Source organism: Gopherus evgoodei, chromosome 10 (genome assembly GCF_007399415.2).
Source record: "Gopherus evgoodei ecotype Sinaloan lineage chromosome 10, rGopEvg1_v1.p, whole genome shotgun sequence".
Taxonomy (NCBI): Eukaryota; Metazoa; Chordata; order Testudines; family Testudinidae; genus Gopherus; species Gopherus evgoodei.
Window position 1 is genome coordinate 53,143,148 of NC_044331.1, and position 21,827 is coordinate 53,164,974.

The 21,827-nt window shown below is 47.9% G+C and overlaps 1 protein-coding gene across 1 annotated transcript in view; it reads right to left on the bottom strand.

The window, feature by feature from the left end:
• Positions 1-686: 686 nt before the first annotated feature.
• Positions 687-21,827, bottom strand: part of CDIP1 (cell death inducing p53 target 1) — a 32,336-nt gene continuing 11,195 nt past the window's right edge. The window contains exons 2-5 of the mRNA XM_030579149.1: positions 5,959-6,057; positions 2,764-2,910; positions 1,724-1,985; positions 687-885 (exon numbers count right to left, since the gene is read on the bottom strand). Coding sequence (XP_030435009.1) covers positions 774-885; positions 1,724-1,985; positions 2,764-2,910; positions 5,959-6,043 — 606 coding nt within the window. The 5' untranslated portion in view covers positions 6,044-6,057 and the 3' untranslated portion in view covers positions 687-773. The remainder of the gene's footprint in view (positions 886-1,723; positions 1,986-2,763; positions 2,911-5,958; positions 6,058-21,827) is intronic.

Genomic DNA, 21,827 nt, shown 5'->3' on the forward strand with positions numbered 1-21,827 from the left:
TTGGATTTGTGGTTTGTAGAGAACTGCAACAGTCAACTACAGATCTGTCTGCTTTAAAGAGACAGAGCTGGTGAGCACAGGAGCACCCCAGCACCCCACCGTCCCGGTGGGAGAAGACGGGACATCTCAGCGTATTCTCAGCTTCTAGAGAAATAAGCGAGCTGCCTGCATGGAATGGAAGGACAGCACCCCCGTATTGCAATGGCTCAGTCTATCACTAATTGGGCAAGAGCCCGTTGGAATGGCCACCCCCACATGCTGCCAGCTGAAGGATGTCTGCCTTACATCACTTTAACAGTGGCTACCGACAGTGACTGATGTGGGGGATGCAGGAAGGTGAGGTAGGACAAACCACCAGAGGTGGCTCTGACAGGCAGACATAATCCGGGAAGGGAAAGTCTCTGTGCAGTCTGATGCCTCATTTGCAATCCTGGTTCTAAGCCCTCTGCAAACAGCTGTAAGGGTGAGAACAAGACAGGACGGCTGGAACGGCAAGGCGAGTGTTGCAGCTATTCAATCTCACAGCCTAGCCCAGCTACCTGTTAGAGCTCACAGCTACACACCAGCTCTAGCTGTTTCAGGTGGGCCTACGGCTTCCTCATCAGCATGTGAGTACCGTCGCTCTACTACAGCTTTCTAAGCTCTTTACAATGGAAGGAGAAATAAACACACACTACCAACGTAGGGCTAAGCAAAGGAGCATTCTGCACGTGTAGATCGGTGTGGAGGAGCAGGTGACATCATTCCAGCAGGTGTGGCTCCCGAGGGTGCTGTTAGCACATGCGCTTGTATGTGTAGATATAGGCTTTGCAGTTAGGACAAGTGTGGGTCACATCCTTGAAGTCATCTATTAAACATGGAATCAAGCAGCAGCCCAGATCACATCTGGAAAAAGAGGGAGAGATCGAAGCCAAGTGAGCAGGGAGGGCACAGCAAGCACCGTAGGGCCCTCTACTCCACCCCTCACAGCCTGGCCAACTAACTACACACACGCACCCCCCAGAACAGGGACACTGCTGCCACCCCAGTCACCCAGTGAAACCTGCTCCCACTGAACCCCGGCGGCTTCCCTGGTAAGTTCTAGCATCCCTTTGGAACCTGGTACAGACATCTTCTTCCCTCCCCCTCCCGCAGGCTGAGAAGAGCAAAGCCTTTAAGGGTCCATATTTAAAGAACACAGCAAACACCTGATTTAACATCTCTCACTGCTGGATAGAAGCTCACAATTGGGAGTGCAGGGACGCCCAGCAGGAAATTCCCCTTCCAGCTAAAAACCAGTCCCATCCTCACAACAGGAGCTCTCCTGACACCACAGTGAGTGCAGTAGGGGCAGCTTCCTGCTAGCACGCCGGAGCAGCAGCTGTACTAGGGAGTAGCCAGAGCCCACCAGCAACTGGCCTCAAGCCCAGCTAAGATGGAAGGCAAGGCAAAGGGCACACACAGGGACGATCAAACACACTGCAGCTCTGGGTCCCCGTGGTGCCTCACTACCTCCTGGTCCAATTTCCTCCTCCGCCAGCAGCAGGCGAGAGGCCCAGTCCTGTGTGGGACTCTGTAGGGGATAAAGCCAGCTGGATGAGTAGCCAGTTAGCGGAGAGGAGAGGTCAGTGCTGCTTGGACAAGTCCATTGCTTGCTCCTTTAGCTCTTCCCTCCCCTAATCCATCAGTGACCAGAGTGGAAGGCACCGGAGAATGGTAAAGTTCCTCCTCCTCTAGCACATACCCGACAAAGCAGCAGAAGAAGCCGAGGAGGAAGTTCATAAGCCCTATCTCATGTGTAATCGCAGTGGTGATGGCCTGCTGGCAGTGAGGACACACTGTCTGCACGGGGCTGCCCTGGAATATTTCTCCCTGCAGCACGGTGACGGTGGTTGCAGCCCCCGACGGTACAATGACAGCTGCTGTGTGGCCACCAGGAGAGGGGTAATGTCCCGCAGCCGGGTAATAGCCCATGGGAGGGTGAGGTCCTGGGGGTGGATAATAACCTGCCAGTGATAAACACACACAGTGAGAGGTCTCGGCACATTAACAAGTGATCCCTATGCTGCGTTTCTGAGCAGCGGGACGACGTTAGCACCTAGCTGCTCAGTACTCCCCAGCTGGCTGGCTCTGTGGGCTCAGCACTGACAGTCAGTACACGGATTCTGGTAATGCCTAGGGCCAGCCAGGATCGGGGCCCCACTGAGCTGGGTACTGTACAATGAGTCATAGGCACGTCATACCCCAGCGAGTGCAACCAAGGACGCTGCAGCCCTGTAATTGCTAACCCAGCGCATGACTGCACAGAGTGGGCAGTGTGGAGAGAGGAACCACACAGAGTCAGTTGCAGATTACCACCAACACCTCTCCGGAAAGTCAGGCTGCAGAGGCCTGGGATCTGAGGCTCCTTCCTTGGTGCTAGGAGACCCCCTAGTGAACATCTCCTCTGCCCACTGCACAGAACCCAGCATCAAAGCTCTGGGAGCTCCTGAAAGTACATAGCAGCCACTGTGTTTGCCTGCCTGGTCCTGACAGTAACTGGCACCGGCTCACGTGACACCAGAGCCTATCCTGCCATGCCACAGAGAGAAGCGACTGTGTATTCACTAGCAGGCCAGCTGGCATGGCGAGAAGCCCTGGCTGCTGCAGAGAGCAGGCAACAGCCCAGTCAGATTTCTGGGCTTCCCTCAGTGCACCAAGACAAGGCGTCTGGAAGGAGCACACATTCATCAGAGCTCCCGCTGAAAGCCATTCTCCACATTACCCAGCCCCTCCAGTACTCACCATGGGGCGTGTAGGGCATAGAGCCATCTGCAGAAACGGGAGCAGGGATGTACCCTGGCTGCAGGGGTGGCTCGTACGGGGGTGGCCCAAAATCTGAAGGGGGCACAGGCATCCCATGGGGCTGGACTCCAGCAGCAGAGACTCCGTCTGAAAGGAAAGGCAGAAGGCATAAAGAATTAGCTGGACTGGAAGGAGGTCGCTGGGGAGAGTGGAGGGGTGAGGCAGCGAGTGGCAAAGCAGAGCTAAGCTGAGGCGTTCTAAGCCAGGCTGCAGTGGCAGCCAGGCCCCCAGCATATAGAGTGCAACATTAAAGGGGGCCTGGCAGAGACCAACCAGGTGGAGACCACCAACTTAATGTTGCAGTGAGGGCTACACCTACAACCGGGCAGTGCCAATGGGAAGAATCCAGCAAAAAACTGGAAACCCTGTGCTGTGCTGTGCTAGAGGGAATTGGGAAGTGTGTCTCTCAGCCAAGTAAGCTCTGCCAGAGAGACCCCAACATCTCCCCTTTCCAACTTGGGGGCTTTAACACCCACCATGTTCAGATAGCAACTCATCTCCAGTGAACATACTTTAGCAGGGGGTGCCTCTCCCCCGCTCCCAGCCAGTACTGGAAGTCTCCTGCACAGGCAAAAGGTGCTGTGCCGATCCGGTTAAACCTAGAGCAGATCCCGGAGCACTGGGATTAAAGGCCCAAACCGTGGAAGAGGCATTAGCTGGAGACCAGCTGCATTTCGCTAGGGCACTGGCCTAACAGCCCACTGCAGTTCCAGCCAACGTCTATAGCTCAGTGCCTCACTCCCTGCTCTGCGACCATCTGAGCCATGGCTGATGTGAGTTCTGTTGCAGAGCACTATAGACTCTTTGGGAGGATAGTTATAAACTACAGGCGAGTCTCATCTTACGCTGGGGTTACATTCCGCTGTCAGCGTGCAAAACGCAAAGTCAAAATTGCATTGAGTGTAATGGCAGGAGAAATCGCCCGCGCTACTGGTACAGTATTGAAATTGGTATTTTTCTCTTTTTGTTTTTGCCAACCACACACAAAGCTGAATTCACACATGTTAAATGTGCGTAAGATGAGACTCGCCTGTACAGTCATTCAGTCTGGCCAGCTGGGGGAGCAGCCAGGATGAGAGGGGGATGGGCAGGACCATTTGGGAGCTGAACTGCCCTGCCAATACTCCCACACATCAGACTCGCCTGCATCTCCCCTCTGGCTGCAGCTGTGCTAGACAGGCAGGTTTCAGCCCCAGTCCTCCTTTGGGATCTCCGCATCTAGCTGGACTCCAAGATGGATGTGAACTGGGGACCATGGAGTCCCAGCATATATGCATCCACTCGAGGGGTGCACAGCAGGCCTCCACCAGCAGCTTGGCTCCTTTTGCTCTTGGAGCACTAGGATTTTAGACCTGCCACGCCCACCCTGCCTCAGACTAACATGCTGTGTTCTGTATTGCGTCAGCCATGCCTACAAAGATATCTCAGTGCTGGGTGTCTCAAGGGCCTCCTTGGACCCTGGGGAGCACCTGATCCATGCCCCAATATAGACAGGCACTCGCTGCTCAAACCAAGCTGCAGTTACCGAGAAGCACAGCTCTCCCCCTCGCTCAACACGGGGCAGTGCCAGGGCACGGGTTGATACTCAAAGTGCAGTAAAGTCCCACTCAAAGCTGATTCACATCATTGTATTAAGGAGCTAAGAAATCCCTGCTAGCCGTTCCTCTGCTTTTTTGGGAGGTACAAAGAATGCCGAGCAGCCACCCTGACTCTGGCGATCCTGGGGCTGAGCGTCTTCAAAAAGACTTATGATCACTCAATCACTAACCCTTTAAGGTAAAGGTCTCCTGGCATGCTAGGATTAATGCCTTCCTACCAGACAAGAGGTGCAGGCAAATGCACAGCCAGATGGATTTGAGACAGGAGTCTGAGGAAGCACATCTTGGTACTTTTTCAGCAGAGCAATGGGACCAGGTTGTGGCCCACCAAACCCCAAGTGGCCAAGAGAGCAGTGAGGAGGCAGTATGGGAGAGAAATACAGAACTGGAACAATTCTCTAGCTGCTTCAGCTCATGAGGGGTTCTGTGGCTATGGAAACCTTCTACAAACCCCAAGGAACTGTGCTGCATGCTCATCAGTTATACAGCACCATGCAGCAGTGGCAGGATTTTGGGCAGGGCCTCGGTGTGAGGGGAGAAAAAGGGAGGATCCAGGCAGCTGGTACTGGATGGGATGGGTACAGCTGGTACTGTGAGAAGCAGGAGGGGAGAAGGCCCAGTGGGAGAGTTCAGGGACTTTGTTTCAGCTATGCTGGGTCTAAGGTGACAGCGAGCCATTCAAGATGGGACACTGGAGAGACAGAGAAACAAGACTGGACTGGAGATGAGAAGCAGATTTGTGAGAGGGTACAGTGGAGTCATAACAGCTGGTGAGATCATCCGGGGCAGGAGGAGTCAAGGATGGATCCCTGAGAGACAGCAGCTGAGAGGCAGAAGGTGGGAAAGCTCCCAAAGTTTGGGTCAGAACCCACAGAAGAGCAGAGAGTTACTTGGAAGCTCAGAGAGACAAGGGACAGGCTGCAGGAGGGTGATCAACTGAGGCAGCAGCTGGGTCATGGAGCACAAGCAGAGGAGAGGAAGCAAGATTTGGCCAAGGGCCCTGGTGAGAGTGGTCTGCATGGAGCCAGAGGCAGGGGCGCCTTTACAGAGAGGAGAGAACCTGCTTTGACAAAGTCTGTCAGTCCTTGGGCCAGCAAGACGAGGACAAGAAATACACTGCTCAACTGGCCAGCAGCTGAGTCACTGGCTGGCAGGTTCAGGAGAGAGAGGCAGGCCCTGCCACACTGGGCTAGAGTCTGGCCTGCACATAGAGTCACTTGGGTGGGTGACCAGACCTCCTGGCAGTCAGGAGATCCTGAGATGGTTTTATTACAGCTTCTCCAGCTGCCCACTGCATAGCTGCACCACAGACCTCTTCTTGCCTCCCTGTTAGGGAGTAAAGGGTCTGAAATCGAGGTGGAGCAATGTGCTGATTTCACTGCTGTAGCTGCTCTGCATCGACCCCAGTGTGCCCCACCCAGCAGTGTGTCTGTAAGGAGACCACCTGCCCCTGGGTTTCCCCTGCATCTGGCCTTTTCCCTCTGCCATTGGGACTGGATCACGACATAGCCAGGATGCCCCATCCTCTGCAACTTACCTGACATGCTGGGTGGGCCATTCTTCTCTTGTAGTAGCGGTGCAGAAGGTCCCCCTGGGTAGGGTGGGGGCGGGTCACTGGACATTGCTTACAGCTGGTCTGCAAGGAAAAGAATTACAGTATATACAAACTCATCACCCTTGGAAGTACAGAGGCATCCACCCCCCACAGTGCAGCTCAATGCGGGCAGACAGGGAGAGCTTTAGGGTTACCGAAAGGAACCAGATTTTTCCAAAAGTGTCATTTTGGTGGGATCCTAATCCAGCTCATCGATGGACACTCGCTGCAACCCTAACACCCTGGGCTATGATCTTGTCCTCATATCTCCTGAGCTAAGCAGCTTGAGCTGGGGCCAGAACTCACGGGAAACCTATGGTGCTGCAGACAGCACGGCTGCAGATTCAGTGATCCTCAGCTCCTGGAGCAGCTGTAGGTCACTGATGCAATTCCTGCATAAATGCTTTGGGATTATTCAGGATGGAAACTGCTCTACAAAAGAGATCAGCATCATCACTGTAGGATTCGAGATAGAGGATGCACGTCTGAAATAGACATAGGCCCCGAACTCTGGATCCACACTTCATTTGGGTTAGAATCAAAGCTTCGTGTTATGTTAAAAAGAGCAACACCTAGGGGGCAAGAGCAAGAAGAAAAGGCCCATAAATCACTGAAGGAAATTAAATATTTGTTCCTAGAAGTGCCTCGTCCACTTCTAAGAGAGGCCTAGGAAAAAGATCATCTTTAGTTTCCAAATAGTTTTACCTTTCTTCTCCCTAAAGCAGGGCAAATTCAGATGCCCTGATTCAGTCAAGAAAATTACAAAATTCTTGTCTAAATTCTGTAGTCTGAAAGTCACATTAATTTGATGAAGCTGTGTGAGGGGAAACACACACACACTTTATCAAATGAGCAAAATGATTTCCCCACACCCCAGAGGTGGATTTACAATAAAACAAGGGTGCCCTGGCACGGGGCCCTCCCAACGACAGGGGGCCCCAGGGCCGGGCAGCTGAAGGGGCAGAAGCTTGGTCCTGGTTCTCCTGCTGCAGGCTCCGCACCCACCGGTATCCAAGCTCCCTACTCCCCTTTCCTCCCAGTGCTTCCTCCACCGCTGAACAGCTGTTTGCCAGTGCTCAGGTCACTCCAGGAGGGAGGGGGAGGAGTGGGGCCGCAGCGTGCTCGGGGGAGGAGGCAGAGAAGAGGCCGGGGCAGGGCCTTGGGGAACAGGGTGGAATGGGGGGTGGGCGGAGTAAAGGCAGGCCCCCTGCACTCTCCCTACATGTATGCCCTCCTCAGCCCCGTGTCATGAGCAGCTCAGGGCAGGGGGCTGGGGTAGGGCAGGGAGCACCCCTACAACTCCAGCCCACACCCCCAGCCCTGACCTCTGCATCCCCCTCACACATACCCTGCCCCCTGCCCTCCCTGACTCCTGCACCGCTCCCACATACCCTGCCCCTCCCACCCCATGCCCTGACTCCTGCACCCCCTCACATTCCCACCTTCACCCCTCGCACCAAATGGGAGCTGCTTCAGATAAGCACTCCCACACCCCAATCTCCTGCCCCAGCCCTGAGCCCCCTCCCGCACCCTAAGTCCTGCCCAGACTCCGCACCCCAACAGTTTTTTTTATAAAGCACTCTTATCCAAAGCGCTTTACAATAGTTAGCCAACAGTACAAACAATATTTGGAAAGACCATTAAGTGGTAGCCATGACCAAGACCCCCAGTGATTTTCAAGTGGTTTGCGGAAAAATAAGTTAGACTACAAAAATAATCAAGGTATCTCACTTTATTTTCATTTACTTCCTCTTACTTGTAGGAGAAGGATGAAGGAAAAAAAGAATGAAAAACAGGGGCAGGGAGGGGGAGATGAGAGAATGTTCTTTTTCTTGGCTGGGTCCCCAGGAGAGGCCCTAAAAATGAAGCTGAGCACATGGTCCCACTAACTCTAAATCTGCCACTGCCACACCCCTTTCTGGATGTGCTTCTGTATACATGTGTGGAGAGTGGCACAGCTCCTGCAAAAACTGTGTATCTGCACAAATCTCCATTCAGGCCAGTGGTTGTCCCCTCCCTGTGTGAATCAACAGAGAAGATGCCTGGGCGGAAGGTCAGGATCCAGAAAGTCCTGGGTGTTTTATTTGCACTTACTGGGAATGGCTTCTTTTCTGATGTTTTAATGACTAAGAGAGCATGTTCCATTGCTGGGGGGTCTCTAGAGCCCAACTCCTTGTGGAGACAGTGCATGTGCCAGTGGGGAACCAGGGCTCTCAGGGTCAGGACATTGCTCAGCAGATTATAAACGCATCACAATTGGAGCCTACATTCTGTCTTTTCACTAGGAAGTCCAGTTCAGGTCAGGTCATGCAGTCCCAGGCTGGTGTCGAGCACACTGGCAGCACTAGTCCCACTGGGTAGGCACGTAGATTATAGATAGCACTTTGTTGGGGGGCAAGAGCTGGGACTTGACCTGGGGGCTAGACTGAGACTGTGTGATAACAGAGAACTAATCATGGAGACCAAGCACTACCATACAGCCTGTGTAGATCAGACATTCCTACAAGTATTTCAAGACAGCTTTTCTACGTGGGTGAGGAATGCACTTCATATGGGAATCCATTTGGAAACTTCTCCCCATCCAGGATCTTTCCCTTGCTGCAGTCCAGACAACAGGGTCACTGGGAATGATCTGCTGAGCACCTCATGCTGAGGTAGGGCTCCTTAGTGGGAAGGGAAAGGGGATGGGTATCAGTTTACCCATAGGGCACTCATTTAGCACAGCTTTAGATAAAAGAGATTAAGAGGGTGGCTTGTACACAAATTTATACAGCATTTCTTGCCCCTTGAGCAATATTTCACAGTGATTGGCAAGGGGTAAAAACACTATTTCCCCTCCAAACAGAAGCACATAGATCTTGTGTGTGCTGCAGCTTGTTTTTCAAAATAGCTATCTATTCCCTGGTACTCCAGCCCCCAGGAACAGAGTATTTTTTAGGGTCATTGTTAACCATTACTGGCTATTGGGGCAAACGGCACTGAAATGCAGCAATAATAAAACAGCTCAGATTCTGCCAGCACAGAATTCACTGCATCACATCCAGTTCTAGGGCCATTTCATCCCCTTAGTCAAGTCCAGCACTGAAGGACTGGGATTCCGGACTCCCATTGCAGGAAAGGAGAGGAAGAGTAACTTGGAGATGCCCAGAACTGGGATGTTATTTTTGCCTGCTCTACTTTCACCTGTCTTTGAACCACGTGCCTGCTAAATAAGGAGGATGCAGACAAGGCCTTGACATGAAAAATTAAACAAGGCAAGTACCTGAGTATGGACAAATCTATACAACAAAACACTTGCCTTTCCCACGAAACTTCAAACATGCAGCAAGTCTCCTCTGTGAAGCATTACACCCATTTCACAGAAAGCTAAATTGAGGCAGAGGGAGACTAACTTTCACCTGTTAAGACTTATAGCTCCTTTTGCCTGTTCAGTTTATTCTGCTCATATTTTTCCAATGACCTTCCCTATTTCTTTTATAACAGATCATTCAAAGCGTAACCCAGTCAAGGAGAATTTTGTAGGAAACTGCAGAAAAACCTTACCACATCATCACAATTCAATCATACATCACTCTCTTGTCTTACAAACTTTTAATCATCCAGGAACCTTCTCATATCTCCAGGGGAGCAAAGGAATCCATCAAGGCCTGTATGTCTTCAGCTAGCTATCTCTATTTATTTACTTAAGCCAGGTCTACACTACAGACCTATATCAGAATAACTCCATCACTCAGTGGTGTGAAAAATCCACACCCTGAATAACAGTTGTACTAACCTAACCCCACGTGTAGACAGCACTACAGTGCTTCTCTCATCAGCACAGCAGCCTCTTCACTGAAGTGCTACAGTTGCACAGCTGCACCAGTACATGAAGACAAGCCCTCAGATTTATGCTCTAGGGCACTCTTGACGTAATCTCAAAATGCATCGTAAGTGCAGCGCTTGGGGAAAAATCCATCAAACAATTACAATGGGTATGGCTACACTTGAAACTTCAAAGCGCTGCAGCAGTAGTGCTGCCGCAGCAGCGCTTTGAAGTTTCGAGTGTGGTCGCAGCGCCAGGGCTGGGAGAGAGCTCTCCCAGCACTGCATGTAAACCACATCCTCTATGAGTGTAGCTTTACAGCGCTGGGAGCTGTGCTCCCAGCGCTGCGGCACTGTTTACACTGAGGCTTTACAGCGCTGTATCTTGCAGCGCTCAGGGGGGTGTTTTTTTCACACCCCTGAGCACGAAAGTTGCAGCGCTGTAAAGTGCCAGTGTAGCCATGGCCAATCTTTGCCAATCTCCATTTTCAAATGCCTGGGGGAAAGCAGTACTTATTTCAGAGTAGTTTAATCAATTTGCAGCATCTCTCTAGAGCGTCATTCTATCAGAGTGACCTGCAAAGACAGAAATTGGGTTTAAGCCCTTTTTAGCTTAATTGAAATAACAGGAATGTCAGGTCTGCTCTTCCCCATTTGTGCTTGGGATCTCCATGAGTGACTCACATACGGATTGAGAGCTCTCTCAGCATTGAATTGAAGAGGTATTAAATCCTCTAAGAGAGCTGTTTTGCCTCAGAGTGTTTGAGTTAAATAAGTGATAAACAAAAGCGTTACATTTGAAACACTGATCTTTTCACTAAAAGTCACTCCCCCCTCAATTGCTCAGGTAACACTTAATTGGTACATGTAATCCCAATTATCCTAATAGTTCATGACTCATCCAGATAGTCTTCCAGGGCAGACAAGACCTAAATGTCTTATGTGAAAACCCAGGGAGGGGGGAAAGCCCAGGAGGCCTTCTTTATAAATCAAAGCAGTGAGAGCACAAACCTCACATTTTGTGTTTTGCAAGTCACCTTAAAGGCTCTACAGATTTTGGTAGGGTAGGGCAAGAATTAAATACAGTAGATCTCTTAAATCCTAACTCTCAGTCCAGAGATTATCCTGGCCACAAGCCTCTCTCCTGTTTCTAGGGCTAATATACTTTTCTTCAGGGTATGTGTGACAAACTTCTGCTCATTGGAAATAGGGAATAAGGTCATGTCATGGTATAATTCCCCCACTCTGAACCTTAGCGTCCAAAAGATGGGGTACCAGCATGAATTCCTCTAAGCTCAATTACCAGCTTAGTACTTGTAGCGCTGCCACCAACCAGGAATTCCAGTGCCTGGTACACTCTGGTCCCCCCAAAACCTTGCCCAGGGACCCCCAAGACCCAGTCCCTCTGGATCTTAACACAAGGAAAGTAAACCCTTTCCCTCACCGTTGCCTCTCCCAGGCTTCCCCTCCCTGGGTTACCCTGGAAGATCACTGTGATTCAAACTCCTTGAATCTTAAAACAGAGAGGAAAATCCACCTTCCCCTCTCCTTCTCTTTCCCCCTCCCAGACTCTCCCTGAGAGAGAAAGTTATCTTAACACAGAGAGAAAATTAACCTCTCTCTCCCCCTTCCCTCCTTTCTCCTCACCAGTTCCCTGGTGGATCCAGACCCAGTCCCCTGGGGTCTCACCAGAATAAAAACAAACAAACAAACAAACAATCAGGTTCTTAAACAAGAAAAGCTTTTAATTAAAGAAAGAAAAAAACAGTAAAAATTCTCTTTGTAAATTTAAGATGGAATATGTTACAGGGTTTTTCAGCTATAGACACTGAGAATACCCTGCCAGCCTAAGTATACAAGTACAAATTAAAATCCTCCCAGCCAAATACACATTTACAAATAAAGAAAACAAACATAAGCCTAACTCGCTTTATCTACCTAGTACTTACTATTCTGGATCTATAAGAACCTGTATCAGGGAGATTGGAGAGAAACCTGGTTGCAAATCTGGTCCCTCTGAGCCTCCAGAGTGAACCACCACCAAAAACTAATAGGACACAGAAAACTTCCCTCCTTCAAGATTTGAAAGTATCCTGTCCCCTGATTGGTCCTCTGGTCAGGTGACAGCCTGGCTCACTGATCTTGTTAACCCTTTACAGGCAAAAGAGATATGAAGTACTTCTGTTTCATTAACTCTTAACTATCCGTTTATGACAGGCCACTTAAGTAATAACCCATCTTTTAAATACTCAGAGGGACTGACCCTTCAAGGAACCATTAAAACACCAACTGCTCACCCCTCTCTGCCTGTGGCTGCTGAATTGCCATTTCCTCCAAATTGCAACAAGTCAGGATGCTGCACTACAACATGTAAGTCACTTTCATTCAGGATGTTAGGAGGGGAAAGAATGGGGTATCTCAGATGTGCCAAAAGCAACACCTTTGGCCCAGTGAAGAGCCCCCAAAGGAATGTGTCCAGTCCCCCTGGGCTGGGCAGGCAGTGGCGATACCAATCAGTCGAAGGGCTCATCACCTATATACAAAGTTTCACTGGTTTAACTCAAGGTGCTATTTTAAACTCATGCAGTTAAAGGGCTGCGAAAGGTATGTGGACACTATCAGTTTAAACTAGGCTTATTTCTGTTTAGCTTAAGTCTATTCTTAACTGATGGAAACTAAACTGAAATAAGCCCCCTTTTAAGCCAAAATAAGAGTGTCAATAAACTAGAGCAAATGTGTTTAGACAAAGCCTAAGGTGCTATAGGATCGAGGCAATGAGGTAGGACAGAGAGAGGATCTTCAGGGAACAGAGAAAAGGGACATACTAAACCAGGGCTCAGCAGTCATTCAGAAGTGTTGTGCCAAGTCTTCATTTATTCACTCTAATTTAAGGTTTCGCGTGCCAGTAATATATTTTAACGTTTTTAAGAAGGTCTCTTTCTATAAGTCTATAACTAAACTATTGCTGTATGTAAGTAAATAAGGTTTTAAAAATGTTTAAGAAGCTTAATTTAAAATTAAATTAAATGCAGAGCTCCCTGGACCGGTGGCCAGGACCTGGGCAGTGTGAGTGCCGCTGAAAATCAGCTCGTGTGCCGCCTTCGGCATGCGTGCCATAGGTTGCCTACCCCTGTACTAAACTATAGTCCCACAGGATCCGCCCATTCTAATAGACCAGGAGTTGCCGAACTGTAGCTCGCAAGCCACAGGCGGCTCTTTTACCATTAAAGTTCGGCTTGCGGAGTCCCCCCATGGACCCCATTCTCCATCTACCAGACTGAAGGTAGGGGGAGCTCAGGACCTCTGCCTTACAGCAGGGTGGTGCGGTAGAGGCTTCAGCCCTACAGGACACACCTGCCAGGGCTCGGGGCTTCAGCCCTACAGGACACACCTGCCAGGGCTCGGGGCTTCAGCAGGAGCGGGGCCGAAGCTCCAACCCCTAGCTCTCGGCACGTGCGTCCTGGCTCTCAAACGTCTGAAGACTGTCGTACGTGGCTTGGAGGGCCAGTAAGTTTGACTACCCCTGTAATAGACAATGCCATTAAAGCGTTAGTTTCAAAGATTACAATGACTCCAAGGGAGTGCTACGGTTTTCTGGGGGGTGGGTTTACACTTCATTTGAAGAATTTTATCCACATGGCTCCCTTTCAACATCTGAACCCCACTGATGGGTGCACCAGGGTGTCATGGAAAATAACTCCCTCCAAGGATTGGTTTGGCAAAAACATGGTGGGCAGCAAGACAGCTCTCCTAAAATAATCAGAAGTGAAACAGATACGGCTGGCAACTAAAATGTCATCATTAGGCTTCTGAATCACCAGCCTCTTACGAGGAACGGAGGCAGTTCACACCTTGCCAATCTATGGTTTCAGGTTGTGATTTTGCAGACTCAGAAAGATGGCCGTACAACAGGTCAGGGTCAGAATGTTTTCTTTGCTTAAAAAAGGGCTAAAAACTGAATTAGTTTGTAAATGAAAGTGTCAATTCTGTATAAACTAATGAGGCCATCAGAAATACTCATTCCTCTTCCCATTGTAAGAACATGCCCATAAAGAGAGACATGTAAAGGGCAAGAAACATCTGTGCATGCCCTGTTGTTCATTTATACATCATGAAGCAGCAAAAAAGCCACAAACAATTTCCACGTTCTTTGCAAGCCACTTTTAAGTAGCACCACACGGTTCAGTATGCCAGCCTTCAATACAGATCAGGAGCTAAACTCCCTTCTGGGGATCATTCAGCTGGAAGGCTACAGTGGACATCCAAAGGAAACAAGATATGGGTTTGTGCCCCTTTTTGCTCCTGATGTGTTGGAGAAACAAAACTCAGGCCCTTCATGTTTGTTTTTGTGTTTGTTAAGCAGGGAGCATTCTGCTTGATTTTTCATTAGAAATTCATGTCTCGGCTAATGTGGCAAAACTAGGATTACAAGTCAGTATCACAAGCACCAAAGAAACGAAATGCAAGCCACTGAGACAGAGAATCTGATTTAAAAATCACTTCCAAAATACTGTTTGGTTTAAAATTCATTTAATTCAAACACCTGAGAAACCCACAGAATTAAAACTCTGTTACAGATTTAGCATCGCAGGCCCTTCAATTAGGACGCAGAATGCTTCCAATGTACATCTCTGGGCCCTACAAGATCTCCAGCACAGCAGAGAGCAAAAGGCTCAAGATTCCAGATACTACTAAAAAAAAAAAAGCAGAACCCTCTCACGCTTCCCCCTGCAAAAAACAGGGCACAGACCCAATTTTGAGTTTCTTTTACAGGTCTCTTCAGAAATGTGTAGTTTGTAAAGCTCTTTGAAATCCATCAAGATCAAAGGCACTAAAGACATTAAATATATTTTACAAAGCATAAAACTGAAGCCTGTTCTGCAATCTGGGGAACATGCTGGGAAGTGAGGAAAAGAATAAATGACATCTGAACCTGATACCACACCTGGTCACGTCATGTCACACTCTCCCTTTATCTGACCCAGGCACTTACATTGAGAGTACCTACTCACAAATGAACACTTGTTACCAGATACTGGGCAAGACAACAAACGGGTGTAACTACAGTTTGCATGAGCAGTGGAAATGATTAGAAATCCAGTAAGAGCTAATTGAAAGGTCAGTTATATTTTTGAGCTACTCTATTGTATTTTCCTGGGCACAGGCTGTGTGTATTTAGCATTATCCTCCAGGACCAGAACCCCACCATGCTGAAAGAGGTAGCTCTACACTGGCACTCTCTTCCCAAAACACCTTGAAAAATAATTTACCACTCACATCCTGCTGCCAGCTTTCAGCTGTAGAAATATTGCTGCTTCCAGGGTGGCAAGCTTCTTTGGTGCAGGGCTGGAGAGATCCACTGGCAAAGCAGAACAAAAGCAGTACTTACACACACACACACACACACAGCTGCCTGCATACAAAAATAATGACATTCAGCTTGGCAAATCCATCTAGGGTGACCAGACAGCAAGTGAGTGAGTGAGTAAAAATAATAGGAGGCTATATAAGAAAAAAGATCCAAAAAATCAGGACTGTCCCTATAAAAATCGGTACATGGTCACCCTAAATCCATCTGAGTCAGACAGATGCTGCTTCCCATCCCTGTTCTATAGCCTGCATCTCTCTGCAGGTAGATCTTGGGTTCCAGTCACCGATGAGACACTCATTCTATCACATGACCTTGAGGTGACCTTCCATGTGCCTCAGTTAACGCAGCTTGAAAACTGAATAAGCAATAGAAACCTCACTGAAAACCAGATGCTGCATCCAAGGCAAGATTCCCAGGGAAATAAATTACAAGCAGAACGAAACAAACAGCATGTTGCTGTTAGGGTTCACCTGCTTCTTGGCCAGAAAAATCAGATTTGTTTTTTCCTCATCCAGCTCCCCAACAAGAGAGATCAGAAAAAACTGTAAATAAATTCTCAACTAAAATAAAGGCTAATTCTCCCCCAGCATCCCTCAAAGAGTTACACTGTGGGAGGAGCACTCAGAAGGACCTGTGCCGTGCCATTTGTGCCTCCAGGTGGGCTGTTTTTATCACGCACTGTTTGCCTTCAGCATTGACAATGCCAGAGCCGAGTTAGTAGGAGATGGTTAACTTGAACATTTAAAATAAACCTGCTTAAAAAAAAGTAAACAGCAAATTATGCTGCAGCTCTTTGCTCTACACTTAAAACTAAAACCTTAACCAGAAACCAAACCCCAGCCTTGATACTGTTAAATGGGAGCACACAAGGACAGCTCAGGCACGCATTCTACTTCGCACCATCAAAGCAGTTGTATTTGTTTCTTCAGACATTTTTCTAAGTATAACATGGAGACCAAGAGCACAATGCACACCAGGCTGTAGCATTAATCACTGAGAAATTAATATCCCCACAATTACTTGCTGTCTTGCCCTGTGCTGACAGTGAGGTGGACTCAGAACACAAAGGGCAGGCTGCAGTATTGTGTGTGTTATAGTGGATATAATTAGCTCACTTAAAATGAACAGCAGAACCCAAAGCTTAGTTCTTCTATCCCTTACAAGTCTCTTCTCCAGAACAGCTCCAAAGCCAGAATGGCAGGGGTGCTGTAGGCCAGAACTGACACACGTTGGCAGAGAAGTTTGCATGTCTCACTGTGGGCCAATCCAATGCTCCATAAATTCAGTGGAGGCTCCCCTTGATTTCAGTGGCAGTTGGATATGGACCAATGCCCAGATCTAATCTCTAGTCTAAAATTTCATAAACCCCAAATCACATAATCTTGTCCATAGCACTATAACTAATGTAGTCTAATAATCTGTCCAGCAGTAACCTATGCTGGGCTTGTTACAATGTTTTGTAGTTTAACATATTATTGAGTGAAATAAGATAAATGTTCTTATTTTTGATAAACTCCAAATGCAGCAATTCTGCAAAGAATTAGAAAGTTCATCACTGCATATACAAAGTGCTTCTCTTCCTATTTTCTTCTGCTGGAACATGTAGTTTAATAGATTACTGTTTATTGCAATAAAAAGATTTATTTTTTTTTTAAATGTATCCCATAAACAAGCAGTAAGGACAAGGCTGAGTTCATGACACAGTTGGCTTGTTTACACTTGAAATGTTGCAGCCATACCATTTTGTGCTTCAGCGTAAAGTGTAGACACAATCTACGCTGACAGGAGGGGTCTCCCATTGGCATAGAAATTCTTCAATTGATCTAGCACTGTCTACAACAGGGATTAGATCATCTTAACTACACTGCTCAGGGGTGTGGATTTTTCATTTTCCCTCTCTGCAGATATTCTTATCTTAGCACTAGGGAAGTTGTGCATGCTTGCTTGCTATAAATGTCACATAACTGTTGTTACTGAAAACTTGTGAGAAATATCCTGTAAGTAATTTTGATTTTTCAGATTCCATGGTCATTTCTAGCAAGGATACATGGTCTTGCAGTTAAAACAGAAGCCTGGGAGTCAGGAGATGTGGTTTCTTTTCCCAACTCTGCCACAGATTGGGACACCATGGGTAGGTCACAGATGATCTGTACCTCAATTTCCCCATCTGCAAAATGACAACACTAACGCAGTGATGGTGTGAGGTTTAGTTTATATTTGCAAAGGGCCTGGAGATACTCAACCAAGGCTTATGAAAGATAAAATTTGCATCTAGAAGGTGGACTCCTGGCAGTGAAAGAGCTTAGATTTTGGATAGCATGCTAAGTTAGGCACAGCTTCAGGACACCTTCCTTGGGCTAACAGAGATGCGGGTGAGGCATAATCACTAAGGCAATGTTCCAGAGAAAGACTATATATAAATACTCACTAAGGATGGTTCAATGATGAAGGCACTAGCCTAGGACTTGGGAAACCAGGGTTCAGTTCCCTACTCCACTTCCTTTGTGACCTTGGGCCTCTCTGTGGCTCAGTTCCCCATCTGTAAAATGGGATAACAGCCCTGCCCTACTTCACAGGGGTGTTGCAAGCAAGCATTAAAGATTGTGAGGTGTTCAGTTACAATGGTAAGTACCTAAGATAGAGAAACTGAATCCCAATTAAGCAGACCCTGAAGCCTTGGAGGAGGTTGCTTGTTTCTCACCAGATGCTGCATTCGTTTTGTGGAGTTGTCTACCAGGAGGATAAAGATGGGGGAAAGGATGAATCAGAAGCTGAAAATCCCATAGCTCCCACTCAGGTAGATCAACTTAATGAGTTGTGGGCCAGGAGACGATGCTAAGTGAAAAGGTGACACACAGACCCTGCTAGACATATTGCCACTGGAGGGAACTTCTAGAATCATAGAAATGTAAGGCTGGAAGGGACCTTGAGAGTCATCTAGTCCAGCCCCGTGCTGAGGCAGGACCAAGTAATCTAGACCATCCTTGACAGGTTTGTCCAACTTGTTCTTAGAAACCTTCAATAATGGGGATTCCACAACCTCCTTTGGAAGCTTATCAGAGCTGAACTACCCTTATAGCTAGAAAGTTTTCCCTAATATCTAACCTAGACCTCTCCTGCTGCAGATTAAGCCCTTTATTTCCTGTTTTACCTTCAGTGGACACTGAAAATAATTGAACACTGTCTGTAACAGAGCAGACACCCCCAAGCTGGTGGCATGTTCTATTATTAGATTCACCAAACCAATAACAAATGTGAACGGATCACTATAACAGTCTTACCATGGAGTCACATAGAGCCTCCTGAGATTCCTCAGTTTATCCACCCACCCAGACAAACTGGACTTAGTGATCAATGGTCACTTATGCCAAAAAAAAATCACACCACATTCAGGTGCCTTCCAGTCACTTACCCCCCAGATCAGTTGGTACCCTAGATCTTACACCAAAGACAAGGTTTGTAGCTAATCCTGTAATAAACTATCCATGGATTTATTCACTAGGAAAGAAGAAATAAGACAGTTATTTACCGATTAAAGCAAGCAAACATATATAGTGAAACCCCGCTATAATGCGATGTTTGGGGTCCAAAAAATTCCACTGTGATAAATGCGGGGTCGTGGTTCAAGCCACTCAGTTTAAGTCAGTGGTCCCCAATGCAGTGCATTGATGTGTGCCTCCTAGTGCCCCTAGTGTCTAGTGCCCAGCAGGGGAGAGGAGCCATGGCCCCACGCCAGCCGGGGACAGCGAACTCCAGGGCTGTGGGCACCGGTGCTCACTATCCCCGGCAGACATGGGGCCGTGGCTTCTATCTGGCTTCTCTGGGGCTGCAGGTGCCGGTGTTCTCTGTCCCTGGCAGGCTGGAGAGAAGCCAAGGCCCCGCGCCTGCCGGGGACGGTGAGCACCAGCGCCCAAAGCCTCAGAGTTCTCTGTCCCCAGCAGGCGCGGAGCCATAGTTTCTCTCCCCTGCTGGGCACTAGGCGGGGGCATATCAATGTCCTGGCAGGTGCCCTGGCATTGGGGACCACTGGTATTAGGCCTTAAAGGGTAGCCAACTTATGATCACATTATATGCGATTTTGCATTATGGCGTGGCGCGTTATTGCGAGGTTTGACTGTACACACAAATGAGTTGTCATCTAAGTCCTAAGAGTGACAGAGTTGTAGTGATCGGTCAGTTAAAAGTGTGTTTCAGGGCAGATGCAGGAGGCAGCCCCTGCAGATCTCTGACTTCAGTTTAGAGTCTCTGGTCAAACAGCCAAAAATATGAAGTTCCTTGTCAGGGATTTTTATTCCCTTCCCCCCTGAATTCAAGATGATGGACAAGTTCATGTGCACATCTCTTCATACAGGTGTGGGGAGAAGCAAACAAAGGTCTTTTGTCTTCTGATGTTCCACAATGGTTTGTCTGGGGTCTATCGGCCTTCTTTTGCTGGGCAGCAGATAACACCTCCTGTGTTTCGCACTAGGTAATGTTTCTCTCCCAACTGTGGGGGTTGATAGTTGCAGAGCAAACACTTAACTATTACCTTATAACAGGGGACATAGATATTATAAGTGAGATTAATGCACGCAGCAACATACAAGCCTTTCATGGAGTTTAAATACATTCTTATAAGACTAATATCTGTTTTGAGCAAAATGAACACACAAGTAACCTAGCCAGGTCTCCAGCTATGATACCATCAGTCCTTAGCTAATGCCCAAATGGCTTAGGCAAGAGCTGGCATCTGGTCTGCCAGTGTTGTAACATATTTGAAGATGGCTGTTAGGTCCCACTTCAGTCTTCTTTTCTCAAGGCTAATCATCTCCATTTTTTTTTAACCTTTCCTCATAGGTCAAGTTTTCTAAACTTTTTATCCTTTGTTTCTCTCCTCTGGACTCTCTCCAATTTATCCACATCTTTCCTAAAGTGTGGCACCCAGAATTGGACCCAGTATCCAGCTGAAGCCTCACCAGTGCCAAGTAGAACAGTACAATTACCTCTCGTGTCTTCCATACAGCCAGCATGGGATTAGCCTCACATTGTTCTCTCATATTCAATTTGTGAACCACTATAACTCCCAGATCCTTTTCAGCAATACTACCACCTGGACAGTGATTCCCCATTTTGTAGCTGTGCCTTTGTTTTTTCCTTCCTAAATGAAGTACTTTGCACTTGCTGTGCTGCTGCCTTGTGTGCTGCGTCAAACACTAGTTACTGCTCACAGGATGTAACTAGGATCTTCCTGTATTCACAAGGTAGGAAGCACAACAGATGGTGCAGGCTTATTCTTAAATGCAGAGAGGCACTGGAATGACCCACGCTTCCAGCAGTTCCTCGCCAGTACAGGGATTTAGTTCCTTTTAACAGTTTGGTGGTAGCGGTCACATTGTATTTTGCTCCTCACTAAGCCCCCTCAAAATTTATCTCAGGATTAACATGGGGACACACTGGGAAGGCCCCAGATCACACATGGGGTAACACTGTGATACCCTGAAAAACGTTAGGGATGCCCATAGCTAAGTCTACTCTGCCAGCCTATGGTGTGCCTTACCCCTGCACATTTCTGGGTGCTACAGACATATCGCTACACGTGTTCATACACACCAGGAGCACACATAGGCACTGTTGCATATAACAGCAGCTAACAGAACTCCCCAGCTAAGCTGATATGTATTTGGGGAGACGGCTCTAAGAGGGGCAAAAGTGAGAGCACCAACCTGTCACCTCTGGAAGCCGGAAGTCAGTTTAGATCACAAGTGCTTGGGAAGTGCTCAGTGTAGCCACTAGGGAAGATTCAGTTACATCTCAAAACAAGGCTCTAGTCCCATTCTGGAGGAAAGACTTTCTTGCTCACGTTAGAATTTCATGTGTCAATGTGTAGGAAGTACTAGGCTCTTTGCCTTCCCCTCATGCTCCTCTTCTGTGCCAGTTCACAACGCCCAACTTGGCATTCTTCTCACCCCCACCAATTCACTACTCATCCCTCTGTGGTGAGGAAGGAGGTTGTAACCTTCTCCTCTGGTGTTGTGTGGACGGGTGCTCCGCTAGGTCACTCTAATCCTTGACTCTGGGAGCCAGCCTTACCCTGCTCTGCTGTCAGAACCCCCACTCTTGGGCTGTTCACACACAGCCTCTGGCATGTAAGCTGCTCCCAGCTATGTGCAGATGAACAACACTAGCCAATATCGCCAGTCCCAGACACAACCCTCCGTCTTGCAGTGTCCAGTTATGCCCGCTGGACGCTGCAAGCTTATACGAGTTCGATAAATTTCTTTGTTAAATTGATATGTACCAGGCTTGTTATCTGAAGGGGAATCTGACATGCTTCAAACCAAATGCACTGCTTCAGGTAGAATAAAAAACAAATGTATTAACTATAAAGATAGATTTTAAGTGATTATAAGTCAAAGCATAGGTCAGATTTGGTCAAATTAAATAAAAGTAAAATGCATTCTAAGCTGATCTTAACTCTTTCAGTGTCCTTACAAACTTAGATGCTTTTCACCACAGGCTGGCTGGTTGCTCTTCAGCCAGGATCTCCTCTTTGATCAGCGCTTCAGTCGCTTGGTGTGGTGTCTGTAGATGTATGTGGAAAAGAGAGGGAGAGTACAGCAAATGCCTCTCCCTTTTATCATGTCCTTTCTTCCCTCTT